The sequence below is a fragment of the Ptychodera flava genome, chromosome 1, assembly GCF_041260155.1.
Source record: "Ptychodera flava strain L36383 chromosome 1, AS_Pfla_20210202, whole genome shotgun sequence".
Classification (NCBI taxonomy): domain Eukaryota; kingdom Metazoa; phylum Hemichordata; class Enteropneusta; family Ptychoderidae; genus Ptychodera; species Ptychodera flava.
The window spans coordinates 17,675,102-17,697,937 of NC_091928.1; the positions used below are offsets into that span (position 1 = coordinate 17,675,102).

General features: G+C 37.0%; 2 protein-coding genes across 2 annotated transcripts; one reads left to right on the forward strand and one right to left on the reverse strand.

Annotated features, from left to right (window-relative positions):
* Window positions 1-1,801: 1,801 nt before the first annotated feature.
* LOC139133030 (keratin, type I cytoskeletal 9-like) lies at window positions 1,802-11,667 on the reverse strand. Its single transcript, XM_070699457.1, has 6 exons — window positions 11,548-11,667; window positions 9,367-9,452; window positions 5,599-6,253; window positions 4,484-4,799; window positions 2,459-2,529; window positions 1,802-2,040 (listed from the first exon to the last, which is right to left on the reverse strand). The coding sequence occupies exons 2-6, from the start codon at window positions 9,436-9,438 to the stop codon at window positions 1,964-1,966; spliced, it is 1,191 nt and encodes a 396-aa protein (XP_070555558.1). The 5' UTR covers window positions 9,439-9,452; window positions 11,548-11,667; the 3' UTR covers window positions 1,802-1,963.
* Window positions 11,668-18,245: 6,578 nt separating this feature from the next.
* Window positions 18,246-22,836, forward strand: LOC139133116 (alpha-N-acetylgalactosamine-specific lectin-like). The gene is made up of 6 exons (XM_070699571.1): window positions 18,246-18,303; window positions 18,750-18,836; window positions 19,830-19,923; window positions 20,459-20,759; window positions 21,807-21,877; window positions 22,568-22,836. The coding sequence occupies exons 2-6, from the start codon at window positions 18,753-18,755 to the stop codon at window positions 22,603-22,605; spliced, it is 588 nt and encodes a 195-aa protein (XP_070555672.1). The 5' UTR covers window positions 18,246-18,303; window positions 18,750-18,752; the 3' UTR covers window positions 22,606-22,836.

Here is a 22,836-nt window from a genome sequence, read left to right on the forward strand (position 1 = left end):
TTTGGTCAGAAAATTTCATTCTCAAAAAACTACTCGTCAGATAACTTTGGTTGACATGTTCGTAGGGATGATCCAATGTGATATATTCAAGTTATGATGAAATCTTCAATTGTGTATTTTTGCAGCTATTTTATCCACTTTTTTGTTTTTTCTGGCCACTGAAATGAGCTATCAAAGATTTCCACCTTCTTCATCAACATGTGTCAAAAAAAGTTATTCTCTACATAAACACAGCGGAGCTATATCGGCCATTAGGTCGCTTGTTTCTTTGATGGAGGACTGGGATGAATTGAGCCGGGCAGCCATAGCCACTCGGTTATATGCTAGTCAACATGTAGGCTCAGTGCTACATGTATCATGTACCGTGATTCTTTTATTGAATAATCAAGTCGTAGAGACATTCTACATATTAAATACAATTATTATCCCAGAAATGTGCCAAGCGTCTGTGGTATGCCATGGAAAATTGTGTTCCCAAAACGTCAACGTCAGTGTATTTTAGATCGCTGTCTCAACAGAGTTCCATGACAAAAATCACTTGAATTCTGGTCTAAACTAGAATTCAAATATAAACAAAAATAGAGCACTTTACATGTATACAGTGTATACAGGCTGTATCAACAAGCTGAATAGCAGGTATTTCAACTAGGGTAGCAGAACAAGAACTCTCAATCAACATACAAAATAAAGCTAGTGAAAGAAAATAGATCACAGCTTTTGGCCCTGTAATGGGCAGACAACGTAATCTTGTAAAATGCTGTAAGTTCATCGATTAAATAAAAGCACAAGTATTCATCAGTACTGTTTTTGTGTAGAGCTGAATGTTCTAGGATGATTTTCCTTCATGTTTCATAGATGAAATAAATTCCTCAATGATATTTTTTTCCTTTTAATACAGCCTTTGCCACCCGGCGCTGAAATGTTCCCAAACGTAATTTATGGATATATTTCTCATAATTTCTGCTCATGTTTGCCAACTTGTTTGCTACTGATTTGAGCAATGGTTATACTTAGTATGCAAGAATTTTTAACGGTTGCAGATAGATAGATAGATAGATAGATAGATAGATAGATAGATAGATAGATGGATGGATGGATGGATGGATGGATGGATGGATGGCGGACGGATGAATGGATGGATGGATGATTGGATGGCTGAATATACGTACATACTCCACACACCATGCACACATTGATGTATTATACCTATGGGATGTAATGTATGTATTGTGGGACAGCTATGGCCCTTTTCATACATTCCGTGAACAAAATATTAAAAAATTCGTATTCATTGCAAAATTTGCAAATGTGAAATGTTACCCTCACCCAGGCTAAGTTTGCATAATTTGAGCCTCCCCAAAGGGCAGGTTTGTATTAATACAATCACCCCCTCCAGTTTCTCCTGCCCATCCCCACTCATAATAACTGAAAATCACCTAGCTATGTGAACCATCGGAATATGCTGCTATGAGGATACTGCGTGGGTAGAATGTGATTGAATTTTGACATTGAAGGATATGATTTTAGCATAAGAATAATGATGTATGCTTGCCTTGTATTTTTCAGTTATTGTTGGGATAATGCAAACTGGAGGTATGGTTATGCTTGAGTTCGCCGACTCTTTGATTCACCGAGATAGTTTCTATTTTCGACTCGTGTAACTCGTGTGTACAAGTTGTGAAACTACAGATACCGATCCAAATTTTAGAACAAAGTATCATTGTTACAGCTATACATTCACACTCTCAAAACTGCTTTTTTATAGACACCCCAACTAACAAAGTAAAGAACATACACTGCGTTAGAGTCCAAGAAAGAAAGCTGTATTAGCCAATGGTAATTATGTGACAATCGCCAATTCTATAAATGGAAAATGAGTCATGACGTAAACCTAATGTCCATATTAGTGTCAAGTTGACTTAATTCAGTGTCGGTACAATGGAATCACATCTACATTTTGGTCTTAATCTCCTCCACCGGGCATTGGTTCCGGTGGTAACTCGGCACATTGTTGGCACTGTACATCTCTGTTGTCACAATCTACAAAAATGGAGACATCTCGATTTTAATCGTGGTATTCACATAGATACGAGTGAAATTCAGCAAAAGAGAACAACTGAGTATATGTAACGATTGGAATAAAATTTTATACACAATCCATTAATGGATCCTAACCCATTTATATGAAAATACATCAGACAGAAAGACAGACAAATTAAACACTGACAAGCATTGTCACAATTACTCTACATGAACTTCTCCTGACGTAAATGTAGCAAAAATGAACATACATACATACATACATACATACATACATACATACATACATACATACATACATACATACATACATACATACATACATACATACATACACACATACATACATACATATCTTATGCAGTGTTATGTCTATTGACGATCAGCAAGCAGTACATAGATATGCTTGAATACTTACTGTAGTACATGCAAATGTAACCCATTTCCATCGAACAAGCGAAGTCGTCCCATTTGTAAGATTTAGATTTACTGTAAGAAAAAGGAGAGGGTAGGTTAACCGTAATTTGTGTCAAAATAATGATTATGACAGTTTTAACTTTGGTAGAACCGACTTAAGATTAAATCAAATTACCTTTTGTACAAATGTAATGTTTTAATGTGTTATTTACATTCTGAGATTTCTTGACAAACAAAAGACTTAAAGAAAAAGTCTGTTACTTTTGTTATTGATTACGATCAGGAAAATATGTGAACCCAAATAATGTTGATTAAGCCTTATATGTACAGGCTGAATATTGAGTATCTCGATATGCTTTGTGGAGTAGAACAAGAAAATTTAAAGATAATAAAAAATCATTCAAAAGTTACAGCTACTGACATTTTAAGAAATAACGGTACAGAACATCGTTACCAAAAAAAATAGCCCGTGTTAACATCAAAATTTCAAAACTCTAGATGGAAGTCTTAAGTGTTTATTTTAAAATTATATTTAAAGGTATAAAGTATGTATAATTACACGAGACACACCTATGCTAAAATGGCCAAAATGTTTATTCAAGGGTTTAAAGGGAGGGTGACGCCGGAACTGCGCGTGTGCGACTTTCTTGTTTGCAAACGATGTACTTTATGCATGATATCAAGATGCATTGCGTCAACATAGCTGTAACATGTAAAGTTTTACAAAATTCATTCTTAACAAACGTATTTTCACTTTCATCAATCGCCAGCGTACCCTAGATACAATGTTTACATCGGTCGTAGGGGTCCCTGGCAACCTTTGAGCAGAGCTCCGACGACACCCTTCCTTTAACACAACTCTGATTCGTTCTCTATCATTAAATCAACCTAAATACCAATTAACGAACATAACTATTTTTTTCATCTTGTTCACCTTTATGCAGAGGTACATTGAATAATTTTCATTAAGGGTGATCGAGCCACTAAATTTTTTACCAACAATTTTCGTTAGTTTTCTCTAACAGTAAGACTTATATGTGAGGATGAGATTATGACAAAAAATCACTATGTCACCAGATTAATTTGGCAGCAAGAAGGATTTGAAATACACCCACTTTATCCCATTCGAATGACAGAAATTATGAATCTCCCGTAAGCGTTGCACAACCCGATATATTTACTTTCAATTCCTTTCTTCAAATGCTGCACTTGTTTTATTTAATTTACATGTGAACCGCATTGAATAATAAATGAAAGTTTTAGCTATAAATTATTGTTCAGATATTGCACATTATATGCATCAAATAAAAATATTAGGTCACCGGCCTATTTACAATGCTTCATTGCTTAACATCAACCCCTCCCCATATGAGAAATGGGAAAAATCACAATTTGATGAAAGAGATGTCCTTTTCAAATTATTTTGATGGGATTTTTAAATACTTTGTAAATATATCGACATTCAAATATTAAAACTTACAACTCGAAGATAATATAATGGTCATTCAATTATCACTTATAAAGTCCGCTTTCATGCTAAAAGCCCTGACAATAAGTTGTATGAAGATAGGTTTCCATCAAAACCACGGTGTACTTTTTACAGTGAGCACGGTCCCGTACAGTGGACGCGTGCGTCGTAGAGTGCGCGTTATATTGTTTGCAGATATGATGACGTAGCAAGTGACTCGATCACCACTTAAGACCTATGGTCCATATCATTACTATACGTGACAACCGCACTGAAATACAGTGGAAGAGAACAAGGAAACCTCTTGTTATAAGGCCATTAAAGAAAATTCTTTGTTTGCCGTCCTGGGATTTTTCGAAAACCTACCAGCCAGCCAGGGAAAAACACACAGAAAAAAACACAAGTGGATTAACATTAGCTGAATTTTTATTTGGTTTCTTTTGGAAAATTAATATTTTTATGTGTAATAGTGATAACATTGTATTTGTTTTCTTAATTTTCTCTGAAAACCTACCAGCACGTAGAAGGCAAATAAAGAATTTTACTAAAGTGCCTTACCTAATTGCCACACAGTCCCTATTATTATGACTGTGGTCACCAAACCAGTTCTGGTAGCAGTTTCCTGTTAGGACTGTGCCATCACGCCAAGAAAACGTTCCTTCCATATTGCAGTCGTCAAGGCCAATCCAGAACCCATCTACCAAATCACCGACGTTTTCATTTTCAATGTTCGTCTCCAGTAGGTTTTGAACGTAGTACGAGTCTACTGTGGCCAGCATCCCGTTGTCTGCACGACAAGCTGCCCTCGCATCGCCATAACTTAGCTCGTTAAGGAATATCTTGTATTCAACACAAAGACAAACTGGCCCATTGGCTAATTGGTGATATAAAAATATAAAATATGTTATTGGTGTGTGGTAAAACATCTACAGACATGCAGCTGCACTTATACCTTTTCCAGGAGAAAAGGTAGTAAGCAAAACGTGATCTTTGTTTTTACAACGATTTGTACGGCAGGATATCTGCATTATATTTATAGATGATCACGTGACATCAAACAAACGCTGAAGAAAATAATGGGAAAATGACACTGTAAATCTTACTAAAGGTAGAATGCGCCTAAGAATGTGCCTCTTTTCTGATCTCCCACTTGTAGTGGTTCATTTAATTTTAAACTTCTTGGTGTACGTAAACTTTTCATCCCATGTAGTTAAACCAGGGATGGCGGCAATTTTGAATTTCCAATATCGGTTAATCTTAACTATTTTTTTCCGTAGTACCAAAATTTGCACGGTGAACCCCAATTTTAATTCTTGAATTTGAAAGAAAAATGGTAGAAATATTCCTTGAAGAAAGTTTGAGCAAAAATTTTAAGTCTTTCTCTTTAGGCGCATATACCTTATTACAAAATTTGAGTTTGTTGATAAAAAGCAATTATGAATGAATATCGCTACCCCATTACCTTGCAGAGGCATTTAATTGGGTTTATATAATCTGGTATCGATTGGCAAGCAGTTTTTGTCGGATCTATTCGATGGTAACTTTTCAGAACAAAATGCGGTCTCCATGGTAACAACTATGAGTATTGTGATGCAAAACTAACTATCTACAGCTCAAGACATGTGTCATGATTCTTTGGCGAATCAAACAAACAATACAAGGTAAAGCCTTGCCTTCGCACTGTCCTTCTTTTCCGTCGCTATCTTCAGAACTACTAGAAGACCCTCCCCGTCCGTTTCCCCCGTTGCCACCTTCAGGACTGCTATCAGACCCTCCACGTCCGTTTCCCCCGTTGCCACGTTCAGGACTGCTATCAGACCCTCCCCGTCCGTTTCCTCCGTTGCCACCTTCAGGACTGCTATCAGACCCCCCACGTCCGTTTCCTCTGTTGCCACCTTCAGGACTGCTATCAGACCCTCCACGTCCGTTTCCTCCGTTGCCACCTTCAGGACTGCTATCAGACCCTCCACGTCCGTTTCCTCCGTTGCCACCTTCAGGACTGCTATCAGACCCCCCACGTCCGTTTCCTCTGTTGCCACCTTCAGGACTGCTATAAGACCCTCCCCGTCCGTTTCCTCCGTTGCCACCTTCAGGACTGCTATCAGACCCTCCACGTCCGTTTCCCCCGTTGCCACCTTCAGGACTGCTATCAGACCCTCCACGTCCGTTTCCTCCGTTGCCACCTTCAGGACTGCTATCATGCCCGTTATGTCCTTTCCCCCCCTTGCCTCCTTTTCCCCACTTGCCTCCATTGTAACCTCCATACCCTCCGTGTCCCCATCCTTCTTTGTTGCCTTTGTTACCAGACCCTTTCTTTCCCCATTTTCCCTACAAAAAAGTATATCATTTGAAAAGGTGACAAAATGGATGTTATAACGTGCCTCTCATATCGAACGCCCTGCGTCCTTAGGGATCCAATGGTAACTTTTGGGTGATGCAGTGGGCCACGTAGTAATATCATTTGACTGAAGTGACTTATCTAGTGCTGCTGTAAAACGTGTCGTTTTTAGCTCACGTGTTCACACACGTGAGCTAATGTCATAACGATGTCTGTCTGTTCGTCCGTGTGTGTGTGTGTTTGTTTACACGATAACTCAAAAACGCCTATACAGATTCAGGTCAGATTTAGTAGACAGGTACCATATGCTACTTGCAAGAACTGATTAGATTTTGGTTTATGTGGCTTGCATATTAATGAAGTTATGCAATGTCATTTTTTTCATATAATGGTTTCCCTATGCACACAGTATTGACAGTGTCGACATATATCAAGAAATACCGCACAAAATTTCATAAAACTTTCACAGTTGACAATCTCAGAACATTATAATGATACTGTGAGTTCCATGTCAATTATCTGCTCATTTGCATATTTAATGAACTTTTGTAATCAGTGACATAACTCTTAAATTCCTGCATAAAATTTGATGATACAGCCAACAAATATTGATCTGATATATTTAATTGTACTGAGAAATATTGAGCAGTGTCAAGTTAATAAATAGCTCATTTGCATATTTTATGAAGTTTTGTAGTTAGTCATATAACTCCGAAATAACAGCACCAAATGTGCTGAAATCTGCTGCAGATACTGATCCGACAGATATCTAACTGTGTTGTAAAGCATTTAGTAATGTCAAGTTAATTAAGGGTTCATTTACATATTTAATGAACTTTGTAATTAGGTATATAACTCTAAAATTACGGCACCATATTTGTGAAACCTACAGATATTGATCTGATAAATATCTAATTGTGCTATGAAATATTGAGCAGTGTCAAGTTAATTATGGGTTCATTAACATATTTAATGAACTTTAAAATTAGTGATATTACCCCAAAATTACAACATTAAATTTGATAACACGTGCTACATATGTAGATCTGATAGATATCTAATTGTCCCATGAAGCATTGAGCAGTGTCAAGTTAATAAACAGCTCATTTGCATATTAAAATAAAACTTTGTAAATAGTGATTTAACTCTAGAGTACTGTGCGAAAGTTGATGAAACCTACTACATATAATTATGTAACAGATATCTGATTGTTCTGTGAAACGTACTACTATTAATGAACCTATTTTAAAACACGTGAGCACATTCAGTTCACATCTGGTAATTAGCTTATATTACAAACCTCCGGTAAAATATTATCTAGGGTCTATGGTTAGCTAGAGTCAAGGGATTCACTCATTTAAGATTTAGCTAATTCAAACACTTGCCCGCCGAGGAATGGTCAAAGTGCCATGTTAATAGCTAAATTAAGAACCTGCTAAGTCAATTTTCCAGTTTGCAAAAAGCCATTCAGCTAATTCAATGTGTCTTACAGTATTCAACTTGATTCAAATTATTAACTCTTTGAGGGCTGTAAAGTTTTCCCGCCAAAATTTTAGTGCAACATTTTACAATTTTTTATGAATTTCCTGTACTCTTTATCATTTACGACCAAATGGAAATCACATTTCATTGGCTACAGTTTTTTCTGAAAATTTTGGCAAAAATCTGAGAAAAATTGACTGCGGTTTAGTTTATAAAGGAGACAAAATAGACTTTGGCGCTCAAAGGGTTAATGTGCCATCCCAGTACGAAAATCGGTTTGCTTTTACGGAATTACGTTTATCACTCGATGGAAGTGAGGCATTGTTTGTCGTTTGGAAATACATGTATAGCGAAAATTTGGTATGAAAATTAAGTGGGAGAGGCATGTAATACAAAAATTTTAATACCCCAAAAGTGACACTGTGCCCTCGAGGAAGTTGGCTCCTTGTCGTTGTGACGTTGGGTAAGTAGTCACCTGCATGATCTCATATTTAAAATAATATTTAAACCATTTGACATGGCGCTGTCATTTTATTTAAATTACATTCTCTGTCAGAAATAGGTTTTGGAAATAAATCCGTAACTCTGGTAACTCCAGTAAACAATGATGCATACTGTAAGAACTAGGACCTTGCTCATTTTTGCACTCAGAAACTCTCCGAGTCACTGTCGCCGGGCATAATAGATATAGAACGCTTAGTATCTTGTAATACACATTTATTTTGCTGTTGGCATGTATGGTGCCTTACTTTGAGAGGGCCGAATTTCCTGAATAGAAGCGGCAAAGGCAATTTTTTAAGATAAACCCATATAAACATTTAGTATGTTATAGAACGTTCACGCATAGTCAACTCATATAAACTGACCTTCGTGTTTCCATGATTGTGCTCGTCCGGTGTCATTTCTTGGACACACCTGAGCTTATTTTATTCAAACTTGGCATGAGACCAAGATGCTATAGAGTACACACATATAAACTTCTCTTTGTTTTACAACACGATCCAATAAGGCCATCTCGACTCTTGTCAACACAAATCTTATACGTCAAGAGCCATTCCTCTACTGATTTTGCTCAGACTTGATAGCAGTATGATGTGCGCCTAAACATTTGTATGTGTGTGTTTGTAAATTTGCTTCACGATATCATGTAATATGGACCTGGTGGCAACTATGTTTTGACGTTTGTCATGCGAATACCCTTTACACGGATATAGCACAATAGCTCCATTTAAAGCTTGCAGAAGAATGGCGTATGAAAGAAGGCATGTACTGGCACTTCTCGTTAAGCGTACGAAAGTTATTCATGAGTACCCATCTTTGCTCTAGTGACAAGCCAACTGAAATAGTTTTGGATGGATACAAAGAGATACACAAGTTGGTACAGACAAAGTTATTGAAATGTGTTCTACGAGAGAGGCAAAACAGGGTTAAAGCTGAGTCTGTGCTAAGGACGAGTTGAAAAAGTTCGAGTAGGAGGGTCAAATTGATTTTAAGACAGAGTTGGTTCAGGCGAAGGTGAGTTCAGAGTGTTTCGGCCGCCTTGACACGACCACAGAGTCAAAAAATAATTAATGAACTCGTTTTAAAAGCAAAAGAAAAGCATGTTTATGTTTGTACTTACAGACGTTCCTTGTGTATCACTGATGCAGATGACAAATATGAAGACCACGAAAAAAATGGCGCACAGCTTCATTGTTAAGGCGGTGTCTGCAGATTTAACATAAGAAATATATGGCAATCGATTATCGTTGTCTATGCCATACGACCAATGTAAACACTGTATCCAAGATACGATGTGATTGATTAAAGTTCAAACATGTCTATCATAATCTACTTCGTATAATGTAAATGTTGCAGCTATGATGAGGTGCATGTAGATATTGTGTACGATATACATTGTTTGTAAACAAGAAACTCGCAAAGGCGCAGTTCCGAGTTTCCCTTTAAACTAAGAACAAAACAGTGAGTATCGCGAGTGCATATTAATGGATAGATTTAGGTGCCTTTCTTTTTTATATTCTTTGTCGATTTTTTATTTCATGTTTATCGCTGCTGATGTAACACATTTGTGATTGCTATGTTCTTACAATTATGATTACTGCTGGCGTTTTGTTGAAGTTAAGGTTCACATTTATAACTTTTACGGACAATGCTACACTGAACACGATTGGAACTAATTTTGGATAATTGGATCTTCACATTTTTCAAATTTCTCAATAGATTTAGGTGCCTTTAGCTGAAAGTTGCAATATTACAAATTACTCATAAAAACGAGTGTGTAACTTAAAAAGAAAAGCAGATGCATTTGCAGATTACACGGACATTACTTCACAATCCAATTATTCCAAATTAGTGAACTCCAATCGTGTCATTAATGTATGAGTTCTATTTCAATAATAAGTTCGATATTTATTGAGGTTTAAAAATGTCTGTGCTTAAAAATGAGAAGAATTTGTTTAGCCTAATATTTGGTGACTGCCTTCTCAGGCAAAAAAAACCTCGGACCTTGAACAAATTCTACCTTAAAAACAGTAAAACCTCTGTAACCAGAAAAAACGTCTTTTCTCGAAAGGTTTGATAAGTAGTGTAGAAGGCAACTCGAAAGTGAAAGACTTAAACTTTGTTGAAACTTTCTTCAAGGAATATTTCAACCGTTCTGCAAAGTTTGGAAATACACTAACTATTTCAACATTTCCGTTTCAAAATCACGAACAATCGGGAGGGGTGTCACCGTGTAAGGTTTTGTACAAGAGAAACAAATTACCCAAGATTTACCGATATTTGAAATTCAAAATTACCATCATCCCTGTGTTAATGTGTGGAGAAAAATAAAATTGTCAATTTTCAAAAAAGCAAAAAAAACCAAAAAAAAAAAAAAGAAGTGAGACGGCGAACAGTTTTCTAACAGTTAGCTTCAAAATTAAACTTAACAAGATGGTATATCAGAAAGGAATGGTAAAAGTTTGCGAGTCCGAATGTCTGTCCCCGAGACGCATTCTACTCAAAGGCAGCAGGTGTTTCGAAATGGAAAGTTTTAAGCTTCTGCTCAAACTATGCTCTGGGGGAGTTCAAACCATTGTCTTTGTAATCAAGGGTCATGGTGCAAATTGTAGTATCAGACAAAGTATCTAAAATTTACCGATACTTGAAATTTAAAACGGCGGCCATTCCATAAACATTGAGTTGTCGATATTTACAACAACATGAAGGAAGAAATTTATTTTGCTGCATATCATTCAAAAAACCTTCACTCCAGTAGGCCAGCTTAGTGGTTTACAATACTTTCTGGCAACCTTAACTATTTCGTACAATTTCAAGGCTTGCGCGCTGACAAAGCTTTGCGTTATAAATTTTGCGATTATCAATCATTAACATCTTACTCGTATAAAAGTAACATCTGGAAATTACGCAATGTTAAATTTTTCTTGATTGCATATTTTTGTATCGAGTTGATTGCTAAAAGATCATCAAACCACAGTGGTTTGATATTATGAATCAGAACATTTTACAAAATTGAAAGAAAGACTTACCACTGATTTAATTATTAAAAAGCGTGACAAACCCAAGACAAGACGAAATTTGCCGAAAGGGTTTATCAAGTAACAGTGACATTAAACTATAAAGCACTGACAAGCTTTCATCTTGATATTGAAATAGCACGTGGACAACTTTGATATATGTTGGATTGTTTTATGCGAGTGAAGACATCGGAAAATTTGCGAGTCGTAGTAAGCTCAGAAAGGGATCGTGTGTTCGCACGCTCTCTGCAGGATAATGCGAGATAAACACATTAGTTTCTTACCTTTCTTTAGAAGTCAGACTCCACCAAACCCTGCTTCTTTGTCGTTGATGTCGATGGAGAAATCGAACGGACACTCGATTTATCCACCGTTATGCTGTCGTGTCCTTTCTCCATTCGTACACGTAGCCGAAAAACCTTTCGTCAATTTTCAAACCATCATTAGGAAATATCTGCAGGGAAAATATTGTTTGGCTCATGTTTAGGCAACAAACCCGTACGTTTTCTTCGAACTTTAATTAACTTTTAATTTATTGAGGTTGATTGTGTTGTCTCTTGGCACGCACATTACGCACGAACACCACGTGATGCATACACTCTCGCCTCAGCGTCCTACCGTACAATGACTCTTTGTTGACGCATAATCATCGAATAAGTTCAATCAAAACGATTTAGTCTGTAAACTTACCACATTTGAAGGTAAATATATGCTATGATTTTTGATGGCCATGTATTCTGTATCGATACTAATAATTTCGACATGTAACTAGCAACAGAACGTAAACGAACATGAAAGAACAGAACACAGAAATAAACTTTCCGCGACAACACCATGCAAACATTAATGTGCATATGATACGCATATTACGTGGGCACGATAAATTAGCCAGGGTGTGGTAGGAGATGTCGCTTACGCTGCATAGTTACATGTTCAGAACAAATTAAAATAGCGATAAAAATATGTACAGCTTTCCTCAATTTTTACGGAAATGTTGTCTGAAATGTTATTGCCGTTCGCCAGGTAATTATGCATACACATTGAAATTTCCGTAAGTCTATTCAAAGAAATATGTTGTATGGGCTTTTCCTATTTTTGGCAAAAATTAAAGGAACTGGAGGGAAGTGTGACGAAGCTACAAACATCGAATCTGCGTATCCGATGTTATGGGTTTGTCTCAGATTTCCATACGGCTTGCTACAGACAGCCATCAATTGTTATCTGTGCACATTCCATAGCAGTTTGCCGTTCCCTCCTCGATCGAATAGAAAGAAGACATGTGACATGTTTTGCCTCTGTTGTCGTCGTCCATACACTGTGATGCAATCTCAAAGCCAGGTCTCTTCCAATAGAACTTGTCATAGCTGGCTAGCAGTGCTATGTACGACTTTTTAAAATGATGAGATGATGCAATTGATGAGACATCCATTATTGCTCTACAACGAATTCAAAGGCGAATTTTCGCACAGAATCACGATTGGACCTGATAAGTTGACCGACGCAAGTCCCTCTGTGCCCTGCATGGCCTATTCTCGGTATGACAGAACGGAACTGGGACATTTCAGCGTGTGAAGAAACGGATTGCGGCCTGAGTGAGATATGACATTAACCACGGAACCAAAACAGCGTTCATTTCATTCCAAACGCACTTTTTTATGGCTGTCCGATACCGATGTGAACAAATCACATATATTTTCATTCTGTCCAGTCTGTGACTCTTATTAACCTGAACAGTGTGTTTTCAACATGAAATATGTCAATTAAACAGGGAATCTTATCAGCAGTCGCCTTGTACAGATGTGTCACAAACAGCGCTCTTTATTATTTATCTTTGTAATGTACTGGTTCCCCAAAGTCATGTTAACACTTATCAGACACGTTCAACTTGTCAACTTGAATTCTATGGACCTCATTGTCAGAAAAAAGTATTCTGTATCAAGCAACAAATATGTGTGGAACTCGTCACTCACAGAAATGACATCCACAGGAAACAGAATGTGGATTAAAATTTCTTTTCAAAGAGTACGTTAAGAAAGAGTATTCCAATGTAATTTTTCCGGTATGTTTATGAAATATGTTCATTTTGGGAAAATCATACATGTATAATCTGTTGATTACCTTTCCAGGCGGTTTATTTCAATTTAGTTTGATTTATTTCAATTTAGTTTGATTTAAATTTTATGAAGTTTGAAGAATTATTTATTTCCAGTAAATCGGTCGCTCGTTAAAAGCGTAAATAAATAAATAAATAAAGTTGGAAAGCATGACTTTTTTCCGATATAGATTTATAGTTCAGTCGATCTATGCCGTAATGCCGCACTGTTCATGTTTTCGACCCTTTTTTCACGCCATTTGCGATATTGGCTTTCAACAATGGTATAAACTTTTGGGTATATAGAGTGGTGCATGGATGCAATTTACTTTTTATTTACCTACAACATAGCACCAGTGAAAATGTTGAGAGAAACGTTGGAATATATTTTGAGCAAAGACTAGTACTTTCACTTCGCTGTTGGACGGAATAGTTATGCCTGTCAAACGAAATTTCCCACACGATAACTTTTAATACTGTCATATTATTTGACACTCAAGTACAATACTTCACTGTGCAACTTTTCCTAAAATCGTGCCTGCTTTGCTGCCCAGACAAACAGCGCCCTCTGAAATCTGAAGGAGTTGATTCCGTGATATTAACAGAGTCAATCAGCTCCAGACATAAAACTTCAGACATCAGACATGACAGATTGATCATCAGACATCATGTAGGCGGACCAACACTACCGGAGAAGAAGAGAAAAATTACATGGCAATTGACGTTGTCTGTAAAACCCCAAATTTTAACACGCAGCGCGGCATATAAGTTTTTTGAAGTTCTGTAAAGCATAACTCAAAAATATTGTTTATTTACTATATATATTTATTTGACCTCATTTAATGAGGGTAGCCTGGTAAACCCGAAAAAGAGTTTATCTCTTCGGGCTATACAATGCAAGATGCGAGGTAAATGAATATTCCACATTGAAGAATCATTAGCATGAAATTTCAATACCGAAACAATTTGCATAAATGAATACCAATATACCTGGTATCTTGAACTAATACTTATCAATTATTAATCCTTTTACAGTATTACAATTATTAATCCGTTTAACACGATTGGAACTAATTAGGGATAATTGGATATTCATATTTTTTAAATTTCTCAAAGTGTTAGGTGCCTTATAGCTGAATGTTGCAATATTACAAATTACTCATAAAAACAAGTATGTAACTTAGAAAGAAAGGTAGGTGAGGTTACATTTGCAGATTAATCGACTTTACTTCACCATCCAATTATCCCAAATTAGTTCCAATCTTAAAAGTAGCGCCAGGGTACCGGTCCGAGAGATAGGACAAGAAAACATTAGATGTACCTTGTTCCTGACGAACGGGTTTTGATACTACTGTGCCTTGCCGAGATATATTCGTCTGTGATCAACACAAGCGTGCAGGTCTTGGTATTGGCAAACTTCCTACAACTAGGAAGGGGCGTTACTATGACAATCGAATAAGCTAGATAGGCTCACGTCAACAGCATACAGATGAGCGGCTTTTTTTACAGAATCACAACATAATAAGAACAGTGCATGAAAACCTTAGCATGGGATTGAACCTTAGCAAAAACTCGGGCCCCATCGTTTTGCCTTAGTATACATGTAAAATAGTGTCGAGCTCGATGAAAGCTGGCAGCGAAACAAACTGGTTAATAACCTCACTGGAGACTGGCAACATAATATTGTGAATGAAAGCTTTCAATTAATTACATACTGACATATGTGCACGGTACAGTCTTCCTAACCAACGCATGAGTGACGTGACGGTCCTACAGTATGTGTGCAGTCTGTTGCCATCAGCTTCAATCGCATGGACAAATCAGGATAAGCGGATACAACTAGCACTATCTTTATGGCGTCGTGGGATTGGCACTTCCAGTTCTACGTGTAAAAATGTCATTTGTGCCATTTCTATCGAGTTTACTGCCTAACTTTGATTCTCAGTCAAACCTTTGATGAAAAGAAAGCGCGCTCGAGGTCGCTTGTAAGTCTGGGCTTACGAGCTCCATGGATGTGCGTAGCAGTGAGATGGAGATATGTCAATGTCACTGCGTAATATCACAACTGAGATAGCTATACATTTTGACATGGTATGGGAATATGCCACAGGGAGTGATTTGATGGGGATATGCCACTCAGTGAGAGATATTTTTTTATCTCTCATATCGAAGTAAGGTTTAACATCAATGCGTATGTAATGTACGAGTAGGCGTTATGCCTTTTGTGTCTTAGACATTTGTAGTGGCGCTGTGTATTTGAAGCTTTGCCCTTATATTTTTTTTCCGCCTAATGCAAAACATATATGGTGAAAGTCAATTAGCATACCATTATGCAAATATTTCAGATCCATGACAAGTACCTGACATTATGAATTTCACTATTTTTACTCAAGCTTAGACTCGGAACAATTTGTGAGCATGTAGTCTATTCGTTGAGAAAGCAGCGTAAGAGCTACACACAAAGTCGCCATAGAAACATCCTCAGTAAGCTTGAAAATCACTACCCAGGTACTTTCAGTAAAAAAACATTATTCATCTGGAGTGAGGACTAAGCACAAGGCTTTCTTAAATTTGAGTAACACTGAGTAAAGTCTTAGAACTTTATAGAGGTCCCACACACTGAATGGCTCACACATAGAACGTGACATATATGTCAGACGCTTCCATAATAAGAGAAGAAACAGACAATTCTTTTCTTTGCGCTATGGGTTAACTTTCGACTGCACGAAAGTTGGCCCTCGTTCTGATGTTGCTGTCATCGATATTTGAAGAGGTTAAAAGTTTGGGTGGTTTGTTTAATTAAATGCTCCCATAGCATGTTGTAATCATTTTTCACTGTAATCCTAAATGAACGTCCCTTATATTTACACCCTTTCCACTGGAGAAACCAAAAACGGTAACAAAGGGTTGCTGTGCCGTTACGTACTATTTACATGCCTTTGCTTGCGCGTGGCGAGATGAAACGTTTTCGAGCACCACCTGCTGACATCACAGTTGTCACTATAGGAACAGTTTTAGTAGTTCACATTAACATTACCGTGTATTAGTGCGCATAGCCTAATGAGATTACGCCCTCAATATTGACTCCCCATTTTTGCGAAATTCACGGGAGTTGTGTGAACAATGAATAGATAAGAGCATACATATCATTCGCTCCTTGTATTATGTATCAGGATTTATGTATAACACATGCGAAATGACAATGGTGCAGTTAATGTTCAATAAAAACCTTTTGTATGTATCTCGGTCACCTGTCACAGTTAGTTATGTTACCCACAATGTTACCCACAATGCTCCGCGGTCTGTACACACTGACGTAACTCATTGAACTGAAGCAAATTTCTTCTGTACACAGAAAGCTTGGTCCACATTTCTGAATTCTGACAGCATTGTTTTGGTGAACATTTTATTCTCATTTCCCACTTTGAATGATGAGAAGATGAAAGCTCTAGCCAAGGAGGAGATAGCAATTTTGTAATGTAATTGATAGCCATGAACAATTGCAAGGAACTAAGGGAATAAGTTTCATCGGTGCAGTCTGGTCCCCTGTGCCATTTCTGCCGCTGGCTGCGCTGCTCACGAAAATAGGCGAAAAAAAAATATGATTTCGATTTTCTAAATACTTAACGATGAAAATATTTCCCAGACCAAACGCTTTAAAATGAGCCCCCCCCCAAGTTGTAGATCAGAAAAAAATGGTAAAAGATTGAGAGTCCGAACATCTGTCCTCGAGGAGCGTTCCACCTTAAGGTAGAACGCACTCGGGGACAGACATTCGGACTCTCAAACTTTTACAGTTCTCTTCTGATATACCACATGTGGGGGTTCATTTTAAAGCTCTTGGTGAAAGAAACTTTTCAGCGGCTTAGTTTTTGAAATTCGAAAATTTTTATTTTTCGCCATAAAGTTAACACAGGGATGGCGGCCATTTTGAATTTCTAATATCAGTAAATCTTGGGTTATTTGTTTCTCTAGTACCAAATTTGCACGGTGACCCCCTTTTTTATTCTTGATTTTGAAAGAGAATGATTGAAAGATTCCTTGAGGAAAGTTAGAGCAAAAGTTTAAGTCTTTTACTTTCGAGGTGCATATTACCTTAACACTAATCTCATGGTATTTTAATCATCTTGACTCGGCTAATGTCTATTGAATACATCGTTCGACCCGATTAAACAGTACTGTACCACAAACAGCATTGTACAAAAAATGCTTGCCATAATGTTGTTAAGTCAGCTTATTTTCAGAGAATTCATTTCTGATCAATTAAGGTGTTCCCTTTAAACGGAATCGTTGTATTCTATGCCTATCCATGAATTTAATTTTGACATCACAAGTCAAAGCATAGCTTAGCAAAATATCGGCTCGGTCTTAAAGGTTGGAAAAACAAATCGTCTGAACACACCGTGTAATCGAGTGTAAAATATAATATCATAAAATCGTGCAGGTCTCCAGGATTTCACAATAAGGTTCATAGTAGTCGAATTTTTTGAATTGAAAGGTTTTCAATTTATGGTAAAGCTGCTAACCATATTACACAGACGGTATAGCCGACAGCTTGGTTCAATTATTCATAGAGATACCAGACAATTGCCGGGAATATTTAGTTTTCTGTTCTGAAAGCAAGTGACCATCCGTACCACTGTGTGAAATTTTGCAGACGACAATTGCGCGAAATGTAACCAATTAAGCGCAACCACCAAAAATCATCACTGTTGAATGGGAAACATACGGCTCTCTAACAGGTCCAACAGTCACAAAGGACCGTAGATTAGCCTTATCATAACTTTCTTTTCAAGTTTATCAAATGAAGTTTGATACATTGTACTTTAATGACACGTCATCATAAACGCTGTCTGATGGTATAAATCTGTGTATACTCACTGCCACTTTTCAAGTTTGAATTTACTCACGCGAGAGGCATACCTGTCAGCGTGCAGTCCAAAATTAGGTAAGTTAACTTCAAGCTATATTTCAAAGTCTGGGTTACAGTACGCTCATTGTCGTTGATAAACACAGAAATCTGCAACCCTTTACGAGAGCGCATTAGTGTGGTTCACAGTGATTCCTGTTGACATAAAGAGCATGATAATAACATTCCGTGTATGATAATGACATTGGGCACCAGTACATAATCGAATCCGTTCAGCAAACTTAAATGCTTGACAGTTGGAATAAGGAATTCATGCGAGCCAGATTAGGAATGACACGATCACAACCTGGATAACGACGGTACGGCGACGTAAGTGTGACGGAATATCATCGATTTATTAACTATGAGCGCTGTTGGATTATTTTCATTTCTTCTTCCACTAGCCAATACCTAACTACCTTATACGAAGTTATGCTTTTCTTGCCGCTGGCAAAAGCGATTTATCATTATTTTTCCTTTTTCAGGAAATGCCTAAAATGATGCCAAACGCCGTCTGTTTACTTGTGATTTCTCTACTCGTAGGACTAAGCCAGGAGACCTCGATTAATGTCGTAAGTAGATTTACTATGGTGATTTGTCTACCACTTGGCTTTATTCATTCGACATTCCATACTCCAAAATTTCACATTCGTTTTAATCTTTATATACGTATACTTCGAGAGATTCTTGTTGTAAATTGCAAAGACAAGAATTAATGGACACTTCTTATATTTAGTCTAATAATTCAGCTGAGAACATTTCAACTAAGTAACACAGAATTTTACTTATAAGAGCAATCTTTAAGCGAATCGGATAAAGTCGCTTTTCTTTCAGCTTTTCATTCGTTAATTGTCAAAGTGTTTGATGTGAAAATTAGCTGGTGTTTTTGACTACTAGAAACATGCCGAAATACTGGTAAACTGTGTACATCCTCGACTCCGCTTGCAGCCTGACAAAATTGAACATTCTATGAAACATTTTAGGGCCTGTACCAAATATTCGAGTTAAAAAATTCAAGTTTACAATGTTTACCATGCACAGATAACATACACTGTTTCATAAATTTTGGACCTCATGCAAGCTGGGAAATTTAATCTTAAGTGACGGTGCTGTTAACATAGCAGGGTAGCAGCTTTCTCTTACATTGCGGTATTGCTTATTTGTTAAAGTTCGAACATCGAGGATATTAAAGGATGCATGAAACTTAAGTAATATATGACTTTGTTTTTGGAGTAATTGTTATTGTTTAATAGATAGATAGATAGATAGATAGATAGATAGATAGATAGAAGATAGATATAGATAGATAGATAGATAGAGAGATAGATAGAAAGAGAGATAGATAGAGACATAGAGACAGATAGATAGATAGATAAATAGATAGATAGATATAGATAGATAGATAGATAGAGACATAGATAGAAAGAGAAATAGATAGAGACATAGAGACAGATAGAGACAGAGACATATATAGCTAGAGACATAGATACATAGATATATGGAGACATAGAGATGGGGATGTTGTTTCAGTACATGTTAACAAATGGATATCGTCATTTTAATAGGGGTTTCCAGAATTGAAAAGCAGAGAGATAAATGTTCGCAGTGACGATAGTTCAAGTTCGAGTAGTGAGGAGGATGACGTCACTGCCATCAGCGGTAGGTGCCAAGGAAGTATATTTTCAACCCCTACAATCCTACGATTCTTTCCTTGTATGTAGCTTTTTAACAGACTATCAGAGAAAAATGAGAATGAACAGTCATATTGTCGTGCGAATCGAAAGCGTTCTTTTTTGCATTGGAAACAACATTGACAAGTTAGGGTTATTTTTAATTTCGAACGCTGGAAAAGTTGGATTATTTGGCCTTTATTTACGTTCTTGATTATGAATATAGTTCAGTCGAGCAAAGGAGACACAAATGTCTAGTCATTCTTTTCGAGCCGACTTTAGACTTTAGACATTTCTTCGCATTTTCAAAAAATGTTGTTTTATTGGTATGCATATATATATATATATATATATATATATATATATATATATATATATATATATATATATTATATATATATATACATATATATATATATATATATCCATTATTCATGACTGCTGTTCGCTTTCCTTGTCGCTTGTAAAGCTGAACATTTAGTTTCAACATACTGTTATCGATTTTTATCATCTTAAACCTCCAGAGACAGTTGTTCTGTGTTCATCATTTAAAATCTTCGCCACGCGAAAGACTCGGGCAGATGCTAAAGCGGCGTGCGAAGGGTTGGGCGGGATGTTGGCCGTCATTTCCGACGAAGACACATACTTGGCGGTCACTGAAGAACTGAGAAAGCACAGACCATTGAGCACGGCCTTCTGGATTGGATTGAGTGACCTTGACAGCGACGGGGAATTCGTTTGGGAGGACGGAACTGTCTTGAAGAATAGGTGTTTTAGTGTCTGGGAAGATGGTCAACCATCCACTGAAGATTGTGTGTTGTTGAAGTAAGAATCCCTATAGTATTATACTTTCCTTTTAGACCTTTATAGACAAGTGATCTTACAACTATTTTTCTACTCTTTTAATGAGCGTCCGGTTTACTCCGAGAGTAATATTCTTCGGGGCTCACATAAAGATCATGGAATACACAGTGAAGTGTTTACATGTACATAAAGCATTCGAAAGAGTATATCGCTTTCATTTGTACCTCCATTGTAAGAGTGACTTCAAAACATTACTCAGCTACCGAGGAACATTTTCTTGAAACTTTCTTAACAAAACTTTAAAATTTGCGTTCATTTCATGCACATTTTACTCCAGATTGTAAACTAATCCACACTCTTGTTGCCTGGTAACGAAAGCTCCTCTGACCAGCGTTCGAAAAGCATCTTGGGTATGGAGCTAACAAACTGCTAACAAATCATCTACCTGTTGGGTAGAATTCGGGTTTTTTGTGTAATGCGCATGCGTTGATACAAGATATCTGTTTTATTCCAACAATGCTCTACTGTTACTGCCCGATAAGCGTCTGGGCCTACTTGTGATAGTAGTTGGTACAGATATGCACGGGCTACGTCCAAAAATTATCGCGCATTAGATAATTTTAGTATAAAAAACAGGGAACATTTGTGCGAACTGACATACAATGCCAAAACAATTATTTCACTTTCTTTATCGAATATCTAACAGGCAGAACCAATGGAGAGGATAATTAAGTTTTCATTTAAAGTGTTTAAAGTGTTTAGAAATAGAGATGCATGAACAAGAAAAGATAGAAAAAACGCAAATATGTATACACACATACGCGCGCACACACACACAAAAGAAAAGAAAAAAGTGCTATGCACAATTTACACAATAATGTAAACTCTGAAAATGCTGATGTGATCCCTGCGGAACATAAAAGTTAAAGTAGCCTAGAGATAGCATCATATCAGGCGACACGTTAGAAACTTAAGATTAAGAAATGTCACTCTGTTAGAGGTCACAAGAAAAACAACAACAATTCACCAATATTTTATTCTGTGTTTGTATTACTTTTTAAACCACAGGAGAAATTTCAAGTGGAAGACGCAAAAGTGCTCCAGAAAACGCGGGTATATCTGCCAGTTACCCGTTGCCGGTGAGTCGATTTTATGTGCCTTGTAGAACGTAGCAATGCCTCCTCTAGCTTTAAGGTAAAATGCGCCTAGGGAACAGATATTTAGACTCCTAAAATTTTCTTATTCTTTTCTGATCTACCACATGTGGGGGCTCATTTTGAAGCCCTTAGAGTAAAAATACCTTCACAGTCTTAGTTTTTTGAAAATCGGAAATTTCATTTTTCTCCATAGAGTTAAGACAGGAAAGACGGCCATTTTGAATTTTAAATATTGGTTAATTTTGGGTGATTTATTTCTCTAGTACCAAAATTTGCACAGTGACCCCAAATTTTATTCTTGATTTTTAAAGTCCATGTTGAAAGATTCCTTGACTCAGAGGAAAATTTGAGGAAAAGTTAAGTCTTTCGCTTTCTAAATACACATAACTACCTTAATACAACGACTCTCTGCTATGTTGTTAATCGACGACAACACTTGCACTGACTGATCATAATGATGGATTACTATATCCAAACGTGAAGATATGGAACTGTTACCGAGGACAAGAACAACGGTCAACAGAAATTTTATTTTTGCCTCACTGCACTTTGATCTTTACATCTATGACATCTGCAGATTCACTGAGACCGATTATTCTTATACGCTCTGTCACCTTATTCCGAATCGCCAAGCGCCACGCTGACTTTTTCACTGAACGCCTTTCTTTCCAGACTGTCCTACAGATTGTACGAGCTGTATTACTATTTGAAAAGATCGCGTGATCTGAATTCCCTCTCGTTTCAATCGCTGACTGCGCAAACGTAGCGGAAGATCACATAGCCAAGAGAAATACAACTCTAGTCGAGACAGTTCCCAGCAGTGAACTTAACATGTGAATTCTACCATTTCCCTATCATTATCGTACGATATCTAGGTGTACTGTGTGAAATGTATTTCTGGCATGAGAAATAAATTAGAATGCAGTTTCCATGTCCCTGAG